Source organism: the organism of the source record quoted next, unplaced genomic scaffold, assembly GCF_019419815.1.
Source record: "Pyrus x bretschneideri cultivar Hongxiangsu unplaced genomic scaffold, Pyrus_bretschneideri_v1 Contig22, whole genome shotgun sequence".
NCBI classification, from domain to species: domain Eukaryota; kingdom Viridiplantae; phylum Streptophyta; class Magnoliopsida; order Rosales; family Rosaceae; genus Pyrus; species Pyrus x bretschneideri.
Genome location: NW_025999524.1, coordinates 5,406,349 through 5,419,499, shown reverse-complemented (window position 1 = coordinate 5,419,499; position 13,151 = coordinate 5,406,349). Strand labels below are relative to the sequence as shown.

Here is a 13,151-nt window from a genome sequence, read left to right as displayed (position 1 = left end):
GTTTCACCTAGCAGATTGATGTCGTTTGATATACCGGACGACCCTTTCGGTGCATATGTTAAAAATCTGTTCATTTTTTTGGATCCGCCGGAGTGGCTGCAGTTGGGGTGCCGGAGAGTGAGTCCCCAAGCGAACATCTCCGGTGTGAATGGGGTAATACATTTTTGTATTGGCTGGGCTCTCTTGTGTTGCTTTTCTTGGTAACTCGGCAGAATTCATACCTTAAGCCTTAAGTTGTCTTGTACGGTATCGTTTGTTGTGTTTTATATGCTAAGTTCTTCACATTTGTTCTCAAATGGAATCATAATCCCGGTCGTCATTGATCCTCGTTTTCTGTCGTGTTTCTTGTTTGATTCCTAAGGTTGTTCTCTTGTTGTCACATATTCTTGGATCCTCGCCCATGTCTACGGCTAATGGGTTTCTTCTTCTTCCCTTGGCCCATTAGGATTTGGATCCTTTCCTAAGCAGGGGGTCCAAATCCTCCTGATCCGATAACACGGGCTATTGGATTTTAATCTAACGGCTACAATTATTATAAGTTTTAGAGAGGTTCTCTATTTGTAGTCGTTGAATCACAATCTAACGGTTTGTGTTATTGGGTCAGGAGGATTAGGACTCCCTACTCAGGAGAGAATCTAAATCCGGCCTATTAAAAGTAGAAAAATAGGTTAAATCATTAAAATAATTAAGGTAGTGGAGTAGATAGACTTGAACTTTATCAAGGTCCCGCACCATAATTTTTTTATTCTTCATTAAAAAAAAAGAGAGCAAAAGACGGGCAAAGTCACGACAGTCACTCTTTTAATGGTTGAGAAGACTTTAAGAGGTATTTTAGCTTTCCGTGACCACTTTCGGGAATTTGTTAGTTTAAGAAATCGTACGTAGGTTCAGCCATGTGAAATACGGGCCTGAAATTCCCTACAAACAAATCTACATGTATAGTCAGGTATGGGAGTTCAACTAAATAAAAATAACTTTTTAATTTTTTGTAAGAAATATGTTACAAATGACGTGCCTGACATTGATTCATACGTTTTTGTCCATATTATGGACACTTTATTAACCTGGGTCAATTTCAGCAACTCAAAAGTTAATAATCTAAGAGTGAGATTTCGTCGTCGGTTTCGCGCTTTCTGCAAAAGTCACCTGTATTTTATGCAATAAGTGCAAAAGAGTGTAAATAGTTCAACAAAAGTCCAATGAAAAATCTAGATGAAGAAATTAACGTGAAGACAAAACCATGGAGAAATTCAAGTGCAAATCATTCAAAAATTATAATTGTAATTACTTGTAATCTGGTGGTGTACGCAGGGAAAGTACTAATGCGCTTGTTTAGCCAACGTATATGATACTCCTCAATCAACTAGAAGCCCTAAATTTTTGGATTTTTGCAAACTTGTAATAATGACTGATTGGAATATTATTTCAAATTAGTGTGGTATGCTCTAAAAAAGGCGGCGATCCGCTAGCCAGAACCTACTGCGAGTGGCCTCACGGTTCCATCAATGCCAGACACGATTTAGTTTAGCTTCATTCCGATCACTACTCTCCTCAAAGATGTGTCTGGTAAAGGTTTCTTGTTGCATGACATCAACCTTTATCTTCGATGTAAGTTTAACTAATATGTAACACATTTTTGGTTCTTAAGTATTCATCTAATGTAAAAGTAAGTTGAATTAGTTGATTAAGACAAACCGCATTTTTCCTTTTATATCTTAGTTTGAATCTAATTTATTAATTAGGCTTATTTTTAGCTATGCTCCTATAATAACATTTGACCTCATTTTGCACACAGTAACTCAAAAGTCATTACTTTACTCTTTGAAACTTAAAATTTGTTATACTTTAACTTGTATACTCTCTTTTTTGTCCTTGAAACTTATAGGTCAACATACGTGGGACCCAAAACCCTAGAAGACAATGCCACATATTGAATAAATTTGATTATAAATCTCCATTATTCGTTAACATTTAACAATAAGATAATATTAAGTTTAAAAGAAATTGAAGAGATGAAAAAAATAAAAATGACTTGGATTAGCCTGGCGCAATCAAATCAAATCCACATAAGAAATTACAGATCTAAGGCAATGTTGAGTGATTTTTGAGTTTTATAGAGACGACTTTCAAGTTTCAAGAGATAAAATGAGATCAAAATCGAGTTTTAGATGGCAAAGTGGAGCGCACTATGAGTCTCAGGGAGTAAAGTAGCGAATTTTTTAATTACATAGGGTAAAGTAAGATTAAATCGAATTCTAGGAGGCATAACTAAAAATAAGCTTATTAATTAATTAAGAAACTTGCTTCGGCTTTTTATTTATTTTTAATTGTGTATGGGTTACGTACAGACACGCCTCCAATAGCTGATCTGCAATATTTTCTAGTCTTTCAAGCCCACAAACTTTGGGCTCCGGTTCTGAATGAGCTGGCTCTAGGCCCAGTCTCAAATAGGACAACTCAGTCCCCTGCAATCCACGTCTGCTTGATGAGTCCTCAGCTATATGTAAACTGCACACGTTAGGGTTGCAAACAGGCCTGTCATAGGGATGCGCTTGTATCTTGAGGGCAGGAAAGCCAACAGGTACTACTACTTGTTGATCACGTTGAGAAATCACACCACATATATATAATGCAGCGGGCCGGATTCGGAATAGAAAGGATTAACAATTGTCAAATCGATAGAGTGATAAACTGAATTTGTTGATCACGCTGAGAAACCCTAATAGTACAACATTACGATGCTAGAATATGTACATATTGATGAAAAATGCCTTCTGTGATCTGATCTCAGGCTAGCCGTCCACCTCCAACATCTATCAAACACATGCCATTCATGTTGCGAAACAAGATAGATGACACACCAACATGGCGACGATCAGATGATATTGCGGACGACCGCTACTTTGAAGCCATAAACTGGAAAAAAGTTTTCCCATGTGTGCACCGTACTGGTAAAACACGACCCCAAACAGATGTCCTCCAAGAAAGATGCGTCCTTCGTAGTGTGCGGGGTCCAGCTTGTCGTAGAGAAACATGACACAAAGAATGTCGTCCATCTTCGGCTCTTGTTCTCCAAAATCTCAGATCATTTTGTTGTCCAATCAAATTGGACTGAACCACCGCCGGAACATTCCCAAAAGTCGTCCGTCAGGCCTCTTTGGTGCCATAAGTACATCGATTTCCGGGAGTAACTGGTAGAGAGAGAAAGTACTGCCCGATGATGATCAAATGATTGTGGACTCGAGTGTGTTTCCGACAGGGCCTCCGGTGCCACTGCAGTTGAAGTTTGTGAAGTACGTGGATATGTCACATCTGTGTAGGGCCCACAAGGCGGTCCAGGGTATTGGTTTGTCACTGGAGCTAGGCTCAACTTGGTGAAGGGGAAGATAAGTTTGCAAGTCAAGTTCTCTTCGTTAAACTTATGTTCACCGTCACCATCAGTCTCCCTCCGAGATTTGATGTACAAGTTGTGGATTTAGAAGCCTAATTTTTTAATTCTTTGGTAAATTATTGCACACAAGCTAGCTAGCTTATGTAATTTTGTCGCTCTAAAAATGTACAGCGAAGAGTAATACTTGGAGAGTTTATATTACAAGGTTGTAGATAACTCAAATTTATCAGATTCCTATTTCTTAATAGTTTTTCAGAATAATTTGAGTGGACTTGTAATTAACTATCGCCAAAAAATTAAAATTCTAATTCATTCGATTATTTTTTTTAAATGTTGGCCGCATTTTTGGATCCGAGTTCAAATTCATCTTTTTCTAGACCATCGTGTGTATGAAACAGAAGCTAAAAAGAGAGTAAAAGGACAGTCAACTATTAGGGCCTGTTTGATGAGCCAGTTGGGATGAGTTGCGATCAATTAAAAATTCAATAAGTTGTTTGTTGTGTCAAAATAAAAAGTAGACAAGATAGAATATGATGAATTATATAAATCAACAATAGAGTGAATTATCTAATTTATCCTCACATAGTTTACATATCCCATCATGAGGTTAGCAGTTTCGCGTTTAATCTTCCCGTCCTCCCTCTGTCAGCACTGTGATCTCTCTCTCTCTCTCTCTCTCTCTCTCTCATCACGAGTAGTGTTGAGAACGGGTCGTGACCGGCGATTTTTTGGTGGATTTAGATCAGAGGGTATAGAGATTGACTCCGGTTCAATTTGCAGCAGCGGGTACAGTTCAAATTCGGGTTCTGCGTAGATTTGCGGTGTAACAAGTGGGTTGCGGTTCGTGAGGGAATCAAAGTGAGTCGGTGGGTTAAGGCTTGTTTTAATCCAATCCTAACCAGTTAAGTTTGTCTGCACCAAGTAATAGAAGAAAAGCCCAACCTATCCAATTCAATCTTCACCCAACTAGTCCAAAATATGAATCTCATCCTGTCCGCCCCACGAAACGTGCCTAGGGTTTATATGCCCCTACTCCGTACGGTTGCTAAGATTTACTTTGTAATTTCGAGCACATTTACATGTATGATCCCCACACTAGGACAACCTACCTACCTACCTACCTACCAATCTATGACTCTGGCCATATGCTAGGCAGTATCTCTTCAGCCATATGTAAATAAAGGGTCACTGCATGTGCTTAAACGTGAAAGCATGCAGTTGTTTCAGTCCAAAATATATTCCTCACATCAACCACTATTGGATATTAACCAACGGAGCTATATTTTCATGTATTAATATTATAAAGCTAGAGCTGTCGGGAATCTTTCATCTCCAACCTTGGACCTTATATTACTCCGTAATTAGGTGCTGCATCCATGGTGATTGGTGAGGCCTAGGACCACTATATGCTTTAGCAGATGATATCATTTTTTAAGCCAGAGCACCCATAAAATATGTATACCCCTAACAAGTAGTCAAGAACACATGACGCAGTTACCTTAGGTAACCGTTAATAATCTCGAAATCTAAACCCTAAATTAATTAAAAGATGGACTAGCTAGATATGTCTCGTATTAAGGTCCTTATTTTTACATTGTTGGGATGCTGGCTTACAGTTACTTAACCTGCTTCCTGAAAGTTAACAAATCTACACACACACACACCATGTTGTATGCTAATGATCTAACATTAACATACTGCACAAACACACCCAATGGAGAATAAACTTCTCGTATCAGAGATATACCCTAAGAGATACAGTTGATATGTAAGAGACTCACTACTAATACCACCTAGATATTTTGTGCTAAAACACCATATCTAATAATATGCGGTCAAGTTAAAAATAATAGAGGTGATATTGGTAATGTGGCATGCTAAACCTAAAAATTTATTAGCAATAGCTAAAAAAGTAGACTGGAATAGCTTTAGGAAGAATATGTATGTGTAATACAAATTGCCATCCATTTAATGTTAATGAGATCGATGCGAGAAATCTGTTAATAGGTAGTAAAAAATGAAGAATATGGCGCAAGGGTAAAATGAGATTAGTGCTTCAAGCTCTATGAAGCTGTCATGTCTTTTAAAGTTAAGCTCCCTATAATTATAGTATAGGGTGGTCCACAACCCTAGCTATCTAGTTATTAACTTCCCTCTCACCAAATTGTCACTATATATAATGATGATGGTCATCTATCTGGCCACATTTTTATATACTAAGTACGTAGACTTTATTTGTTTAAATACTTGCTAATTAACGAAACCCAGCAAACCCTAACAGTGGTCCTCCATCTGAACATTTTATAGTATATAGATGTACGTAAGCGCATACACACACACACACACACACACACACACACACACACATTATACATATAGATGTATTATAGCTCCTAAATCGACAATTAGACGGTATCTTAATTTACAAAGTCTTCTGCAGCATCTTTTGACGCAATGCTTTCCGGTATACCAACTTGAATATTTTTTTTCCAAGAACAATCTTGAAGTTTTAAGTTTTAAGTTGGCTATAATTATGTTTGTGTTAACTTATATGCTGGGTTACATATAAATGTGATATATGGTTCATTACATTGCCAATGCATGCTTTCATGAAAAGGACTGCAAAAGAGATTATATAAAAAAATTGAGTAAATTGTAGCGATTGTCCCTCAATTTTAATCAAATTGGAGCAATAGTCTCTCAACTAAAAATCCATTACCATTGGTCCATCAACTTATCAAAACGTGTAACTATAGTCTTTTTCGTCAATTCCGTCAGAATTCTGTCAAAATAAGTTATGTTAGAAAGACCATTTCTACAATTAGATTAAAATTGAGGGGACCATTTAGAGAAAATCATCATGATTAAGTAATTTGAAAGAAAATTCTCGACAAAGGTTTTTCACACTAATTGCACATGCACGTTATATAGATTGATATGGATGGCCCTGCGAAAGATTTACTTTGCCCTTCATAGATCACGTGTAATTTGTAAGGACAATGCTTGAGAGACTAAATTTGTAGACAAAATTTTGTAAAGTAAATGATATGGAAGTTGATGATTGGATTATGACTCAAGTATTAATAAACGTGCTCATTCTTATTGGTAACACATCATTTATATTTAATTCGGTTTGATTTTTAACTTTTGAAACCGAAGAGAACTAATAACTTTCGATTTTGTTCGAATAACTTTCAATTTTGATCGGTTTCTTCAAGTTCAATTTGGGTTTTTTCAGTTTTGACCCGTGACCAATTCCATTTTTTTAGTATTTTTAGCCCACCCCTACCCAAGCAGAGAAAGACAAAAAAGTGAAAGTAAAAGAAGACTGCATACATTCTTTTTTTTCTTTCGAAGTCAAGGTAAATGAAGAAAGTATGATATTATCAGTTCAATTTCTAACCAGCCAATACCTCAACTTCTTTTTCGTTTGTTTCTAGGAGCAAATTATAGACCACACAACGTGAAATTCGTACACTTCGATTCTTATTTATATGTATGGATGCTTTTTTATTTGTAGTTGGTCCTTATTCATACCTTAGGACTTATTGTCTTACTCTCATAGCCACCGCAATTAGGGCATCAAGGGTCAAAAAGTAGTTGAAGTTACTTTTTTTATTTTTACATTATAGCCGATGTTTCAAAACATTATAATTTAAATAGAGAAGATAGCACATTGTTTTAACCAACTTGATTAGCTTGCATCTCCTTCTATAGAAGTCAACCTTGGGATAATACATGTCAATTTGACAATATAATTGAAATAAGTACCATATATTTATATAGAAGTCAGCCTTCTTTAGATTGGATCCATGTCAATTCACAATATAGTCGAAATAATTATTCATATATTTATAACTAGCTAGGATTAATTAATATAAGGCATGAATGTATCTGTGGTGGTACCACCAAGTTGCATGAGCATTTGTTCACGCCTTTAATTGTTCTATATAATACCACACCTACTGATCTTAGCCGTCACAAATCAAATCTACTTGCCTCTATAAGCTTCTGATAGATATATGGCAGAAGGGGGCAAAGGAACATTGCAGGTTTCAGCTGTTTCCATGAATCTCAACGGAGATCGTGAAAATAGTGCGATACCGATCACAACTTCGTTGCCTATGAACGCTGGAAAAGGCACTTACAGCTACTTCAACAACTCCTGCAGCCAGGTATAATCATATGCATTTGTGTTTTTTTTTTTTTTTTAAATATATATCATGCATATCACGGATGCATGAAACCCTTGATACGTCACGGTCAGCCAAAAAAAATCAAAAGCAGAAAAAAAAATGCATAAAATAATACAAGGCTAATTTTGTAATCTTAACAGTGTTTTTTTTTAAATTAAATAATTTTTAATGCAGTTTTTATTTATTTTTAATAATTAGTACTCACAATAGCCTAGCAATGATGTAATTTAATTTCTCTATTTTTAAACACATTCGAAACATCTTCAGAGACGTGTAATGCTGGTTATAAAAAAGGTCTTTTACACGCGAATAATAATGTGATTAAATTAATTGTCAAATGATTGTTTTTTTTTAAACAAAATATATTATCTACGCTAAGGGGCAGGAGAGGAGGTGAGTTTAGCCTCACAATGGAGAAATTTTTAATTGTGATGGAAACATGAGTGGTACACCACGTGTGGGCTTTACCAATATTATTATATTCATGTGCATGCTAGACATATACATACAAAGTTTCATTGTCCTACACACATAGTCCAAGTAAATTTTGGTCACCTGCCGTTCAATTTTAATCTAATAGCAGATTACAACAATTTTCTTAGGCCATGTAGTCTACGAGAACAGGGCTCTATATACATGCATGATAGTTTTTATATCAAGCTTCAATTTTTGTTTTCATCTGTTGCTGGCAGAACCAACATTGGGGTACTGGTTGCAAATGACCCCAAATAATTCAAATATCTCTCCTTTGAATTTTTATATGACCCCAGTAAGACCAACTCAATGGTTGGGGTTAAAACCTAATTTTTAGCCCGAAAAATTAGGTTCTAACCTAAAAACAGTTTTTCTCCTCTAATGATTTTAGCTTAACATTTTAACACAAAATTATTAAAGAATGACTTTAGCTTTTTTTTTTTTTAATTTTTTGTAATGTTTTAAAAATATAATTTATGTAGATTATTTTAATTTATTTTTATGAACATTTTAACCTAAAAATATTTAAATCCGACAACCCTAAACCTACCTCATTCTTACACATATGCACCACATGAAAGAACATGGAAAACCACATAACCTACCTGATTCTTAAACACAAATACATAGGTGGGTAGAAAGAAAAAAAAAAGAATTGTTTGACGAAAGTAAATCTTATGTGGATGTTTGCACAAATACATAGATATTTATAGAGTTTCTAGATGAATTTTGATTTGAATATTTTTTTAATTGTTTTAGCCATTGGATTTAATTTTATGTAAGATCTTTTTTTTACCGTATATTTGCTCATATTCGATCTCAACTGTAAGATTTAATGTACTAATAAATTTGATTTTTTAAGAAAGATTGAATCTAAGCCAACGGTCCAACCTCGTGGGTCGTCCCATAAAAAAATAGTCGTTGATCTTTCCACAAGTGACCGATAATGTCAACATTTGTGTTCCAACCACTAACATTGCCTCATTTTTCTAGGTTAAATTTGGCCCAAAAATAAGTTTTAACCCAAAACTTTTTATAGCCCAATGATTAGAGAAGTTTCGGATGAGTTTAAAACATAAATTTTGAGTTTTAATACAACCATTGAAGTTGGTCTACTGCCTAAGGCAACAAAATAGGGAGACCATGAATGAATATATATATATATATATATATATATATATATATATTTTTTTTTTTTAATTTAAACCTATCAAAATTACAACCTTTCCATAATTGGGAGAGCTTTTTCAATGGTCAATATTGTGACGAATCTACGTTGTATTGAAAATTAGTAGTTGAATAATCGCTTGATTGTATACAATGAAAAATACATTTGATTCTATTGACATGAATATATATTGTGATATGACGTTTGTAAAATATGAGAACGAAAGTATGATTATTATATATATTTTTTTGGATAAACGATATTATCTACATAAGGGGTGAGAGAATGAGTTAAACCTCATAATTGGCTAGTAATAATGTGGTTCAAATTCGTTTTTGGCGAGAATTGGACCTGATACCTGTCACTTATAAGTAAAAAGGAATACAACTAGATCGTAGTACTAAATGCCAAGTATGATCAATTTTTTAAAGTTATTGTTTATGATCCCATAGTTGTAAATTCCTGGATCCGCCTGAAACTGTATGGTGCCCATATATTTGCTACCTACAATGTCACATCCTGGCCCGGGGTCCACCACATTTCAGGCCCGCTCCACCACCATAACACGATATTGTCTGTTTTGGGCCCCGACCACGCCCTCACAGTTTTGTTTATGGGAACTCATAGGAGAACTTCCGATATTGTCCGTTTTGGGCCCCTACCACGCCCTCACGGTTTTGTTTATGGGAACTCATAGGAGAACTTCCCAGTGGGTCACCCATCATGGGAGTGCTCTCGCGCACTACTCGCTTAACTTCGGAGTTCCCATGGAACCCAAAGCCAGTGAACTCCCAAAATGTCTCGTGCTACGTAGGAATGGGAATATACATATAAGGCTTACAAGATCCACTCCCCTGGGCGATGTGGGATGTTACAATCCAGCCCCTTTAGGGGCCCGACGTCCTTGTCGGCACACCACGGCTAGGGTTAGGTTCTAATACCAAATTGACACACCCCGACCGAAATCAAGGCGTGATGACCAGCATGCCTTGATTTCGATCGGGGTGTGTCATACAAGCCTAGCTAGCCCTATGATCTTGCTTTTATTTTTTAGGAAAACTAACAAAAAGTTCAAAAAAACTTTAGTTTTAATGAAAAATGACAAATAAAGGTGTAGAGAATAGTACAAAGAAAAGCTAAAAATATGGTTTTTCGTTAAAAATGAACAATATCAGGAATGTTTTATTAAAACTTCCTTTTTTCCCCCTTAAATTCATACCAGAGAATAAAAGGCTAAAGAGAAGAATTATGTATTTGGAGGGATTACTTAATTTTTTTTTTTTTTTTTTGCCTTATACTTTTTAAATTTTAACAATATATAATCAGTTCCATCCAATTTAATATGGGCTTTAAATTTAACAAGTCGAAATTGGTTTCTTTCCAATAAAGTTTGGATTCACCTCCACTGGCCACAAATTGGTTTATTAAAAAGGAGAATTAATAAAAAAGGATTTGAAAACTTTGAGTTTTAAAGATAAGGATAAAATAAAGAGTAAAATGAATAATATCATGATTGATTTTTTAGTGTAAAAATGTGATTTTTCTTTAAAGTGAACAGTATCGGGAACTTTTCGTTAAAGTCCCCTTTTTAAATTGTTGGATGGACAAATACAAAACCTTTGCTTTTGTATTTTTCTTAATTAAGGGAATTGTTTTTAGCACTCTTAAAATCTCATTTTGCACTCCAAACTTTATATAATTAGAAAGAAAAATACATTTGTAAGGAGTATAAAATGAAAATTTTGAAATACTAATAACAATTTCTTTAATTAATATTATTTTAGATACGATCTTAGCCAAGTTTGTTATAGAGCAGTATCCTCCCCTTTTGGAATCTATTTAACTTATTCTTTTCGTAATTTAGATGAATTTTGTAATAGGTTAATAGAACCATTAATTTTGCAGAGACTGTGCACTGAGGATGAGAAGAGAAAATTCATTGAGGAAATTGAGCAGAAGCTTGATATGAAAAAACTCTTCTCTCTTTCAAACACCATTCGTCTTGCGGACTTGGGATGTGCCACTGGACCAAACACTTTCATGATAATTCAAGACATACTAGAAGCCATGCAATGCAAACACCAATCCCAATTATCCCAATCATGTCTCAACGATGATCAACATTCTGATGATCATCAAATGCCTGAATTTCAAGTCTTCTTTAACGACCAAGAGTCGAATGACTTCAACACCCTCTTCACCTCTCTCCCACAAGACAGGCAATACTTTGCAGCCGGCGTGCCCGGTTCTTTCCATCACCGTTTGTTTCCTGAGTCATCTATCCACTTTGTGCATACCTCATTATGTCTCCACTGGATCTCCAAGTCGCCGGAAGTATTACAAAACAAGGCCTCTCCGACATGGAACAAGGGCAGGATTCACTACACAAGTGCACCGGATGAAGTAGTTGAGGCTTATGCGTCCCAGTTTGCGGAGGACATGGAGAATTTTTTGAAAGCTAGGGCCAAAGAGCTTGTGCCTGAAGGAATGATGGTAATGATCTTGGTTGGAATTCCCAAAGGGATTCCTTATTCAGAAATTCCAATGGGTATGATGTGCAATTGTTTATCGTCTAGCCTCATGGATATGGCAAAAGAGGTAATATTGATAACTCATTAATAATATAAGCTCCTATAATTTACATTAAAATTTATTAATAATCAACTTTGAGGTGTGTTAGGATATCACATAATGGACAAAAACAATGAAAGTAGAATTTCACATATTGGGGTTCTAATAGCGAAGAGAGGCCAATAAGTGTTTTCACCTGGAAATATACGTGGATAGAACTTTTTCAATGAAACTGCATTAAACAGACAATAAAGCAGGTTTATTGTATGTTTAATTAGTGTTCTCTAATAAAAAAATTTATTTTTTATTGAAGCAAAACTATATTTTTTTACTTCTTTTTTCCCCCTCAAAGAGGAGATATTTTAGAGTATAAAACAATCGTTGGCTCATAAACAAGATAAAATAGATTTGATAAAAAAGAAGTTACTAGATAGATCACCATAAAAGAACAACTGCCTAACTTAACTGTAAATATGGTGCCATTTCTTTTCCTTCCGCAGGGAATAATTGAAGAAAGTGATGTGGATTCCTTCAACTTGCCATTTTATGCAGCCTCTCTAGAGGAGATGGAGGAGATAGTAGAGAAAAACGGGTGTTTTAGGATAGAGAGAATGGAGTTGACAAACCCAGCAGCATATCTGAAAGGTGGTCCGGTGGACATACCAGTTTGGGTCACGAATGTGAGGGCTGCAACGGAGGGAATGTTTGCCAAACACTTTGGAAGTGAGGTTATGGAAGAAATGTTTGGAAGATTGACCAATAAACTTGTAGACATTGCCGAACTCATAAACTCACGATGCGAAGTCAAAAGTCAGTTGCTTACTGTTCTCAAGCGCAAATGACTGACTGAAACTGAAAATTAATGTTATTAGCTTCATCTTATTTAAGAAAATAAATATAAGCAAAAGGAGAGATGAAATTGGAATTCATCATCAACTGGGAGTCTGGGACTCATGCTTTTGTGTACATGTGTATCAATTGACGTTAATATTCAGAAGCGTAAAATCCACTTTTGAGTGCCACAAACAAGAAACCAAACATAATGCATGAAGATAATTAATAAAAATATCGAAATCGTAACTCAAAGCATACGAAATGCTCGTTATATAAATTGATATGGACGCCCTGCAAAAGATTTGCCCTACATATATGGATTACATGTAATTTGTTTAAGGAAATGATTTGTTGATCATTTGCATCTAGGAGAATAATGAAACTGGTTTATTCATTTTTCCCAATTCCTTGTCAATTAAAATAAAAGATCGAATACTATGCAGTTGATGAGGACAGTTGGGCTTTTTCAAACGTGCAGGAAGGACATGCGAGGAAGAGAAGGATAAATTTAAAAAGT

General features: G+C 35.4%; 2 protein-coding genes across 2 annotated transcripts; both read left to right on the top strand.

Moving 5' to 3' along the window:
• The first annotated feature begins 18 nt into the window (after positions 1-18).
• LOC103943264 (MACPF domain-containing protein At1g14780) lies at positions 19-3,561 on the top strand. Its single transcript, XM_048585183.1, is given in 12 exon segments — positions 19-153; positions 1,312-1,316; positions 1,435-1,488; positions 1,490-1,608; positions 2,349-2,508; positions 2,510-2,581; positions 2,792-2,825; positions 2,828-2,929; positions 2,931-3,145; positions 3,147-3,316; positions 3,319-3,462; positions 3,465-3,561. Coding segments are annotated over 12 exon segments (1,233 nt in total). The 3' UTR covers positions 3,488-3,561.
• Positions 3,562-7,294: 3,733 nt separating this feature from the next.
• On the top strand, positions 7,295-12,832 carry LOC103943263 (loganic acid O-methyltransferase). Its single transcript, XM_009353514.3, has 3 exons — positions 7,295-7,566; positions 11,135-11,827; positions 12,301-12,832. The coding sequence occupies exons 1-3, from the start codon at positions 7,414-7,416 to the stop codon at positions 12,640-12,642; spliced, it is 1,188 nt and encodes a 395-aa protein (XP_009351789.3). The 5' UTR covers positions 7,295-7,413; the 3' UTR covers positions 12,643-12,832.
• Positions 12,833-13,151: the final 319 nt, after the last annotated feature.

Excerpts from the sequence above, each read along its gene's own strand:
- LOC103943263 (XM_009353514.3), top strand. The coding sequence starts at position 7,414 with ATGGCAGAAGGGGGCAAAGGAACATTGCAGGTTTCAGCTGTTTCCATG. Across the intron at positions 7,567-11,134 it reads TCAACAACTCCTGCAGCCAG|AGACTGTGCACTGAGGATGA; the intron begins GTATAATCATAT and ends TTAATTTTGCAG. Across the intron at positions 11,828-12,300 it reads TCATGGATATGGCAAAAGAG|GGAATAATTGAAGAAAGTGA; the intron begins GTAATATTGATA and ends TTCCTTCCGCAG.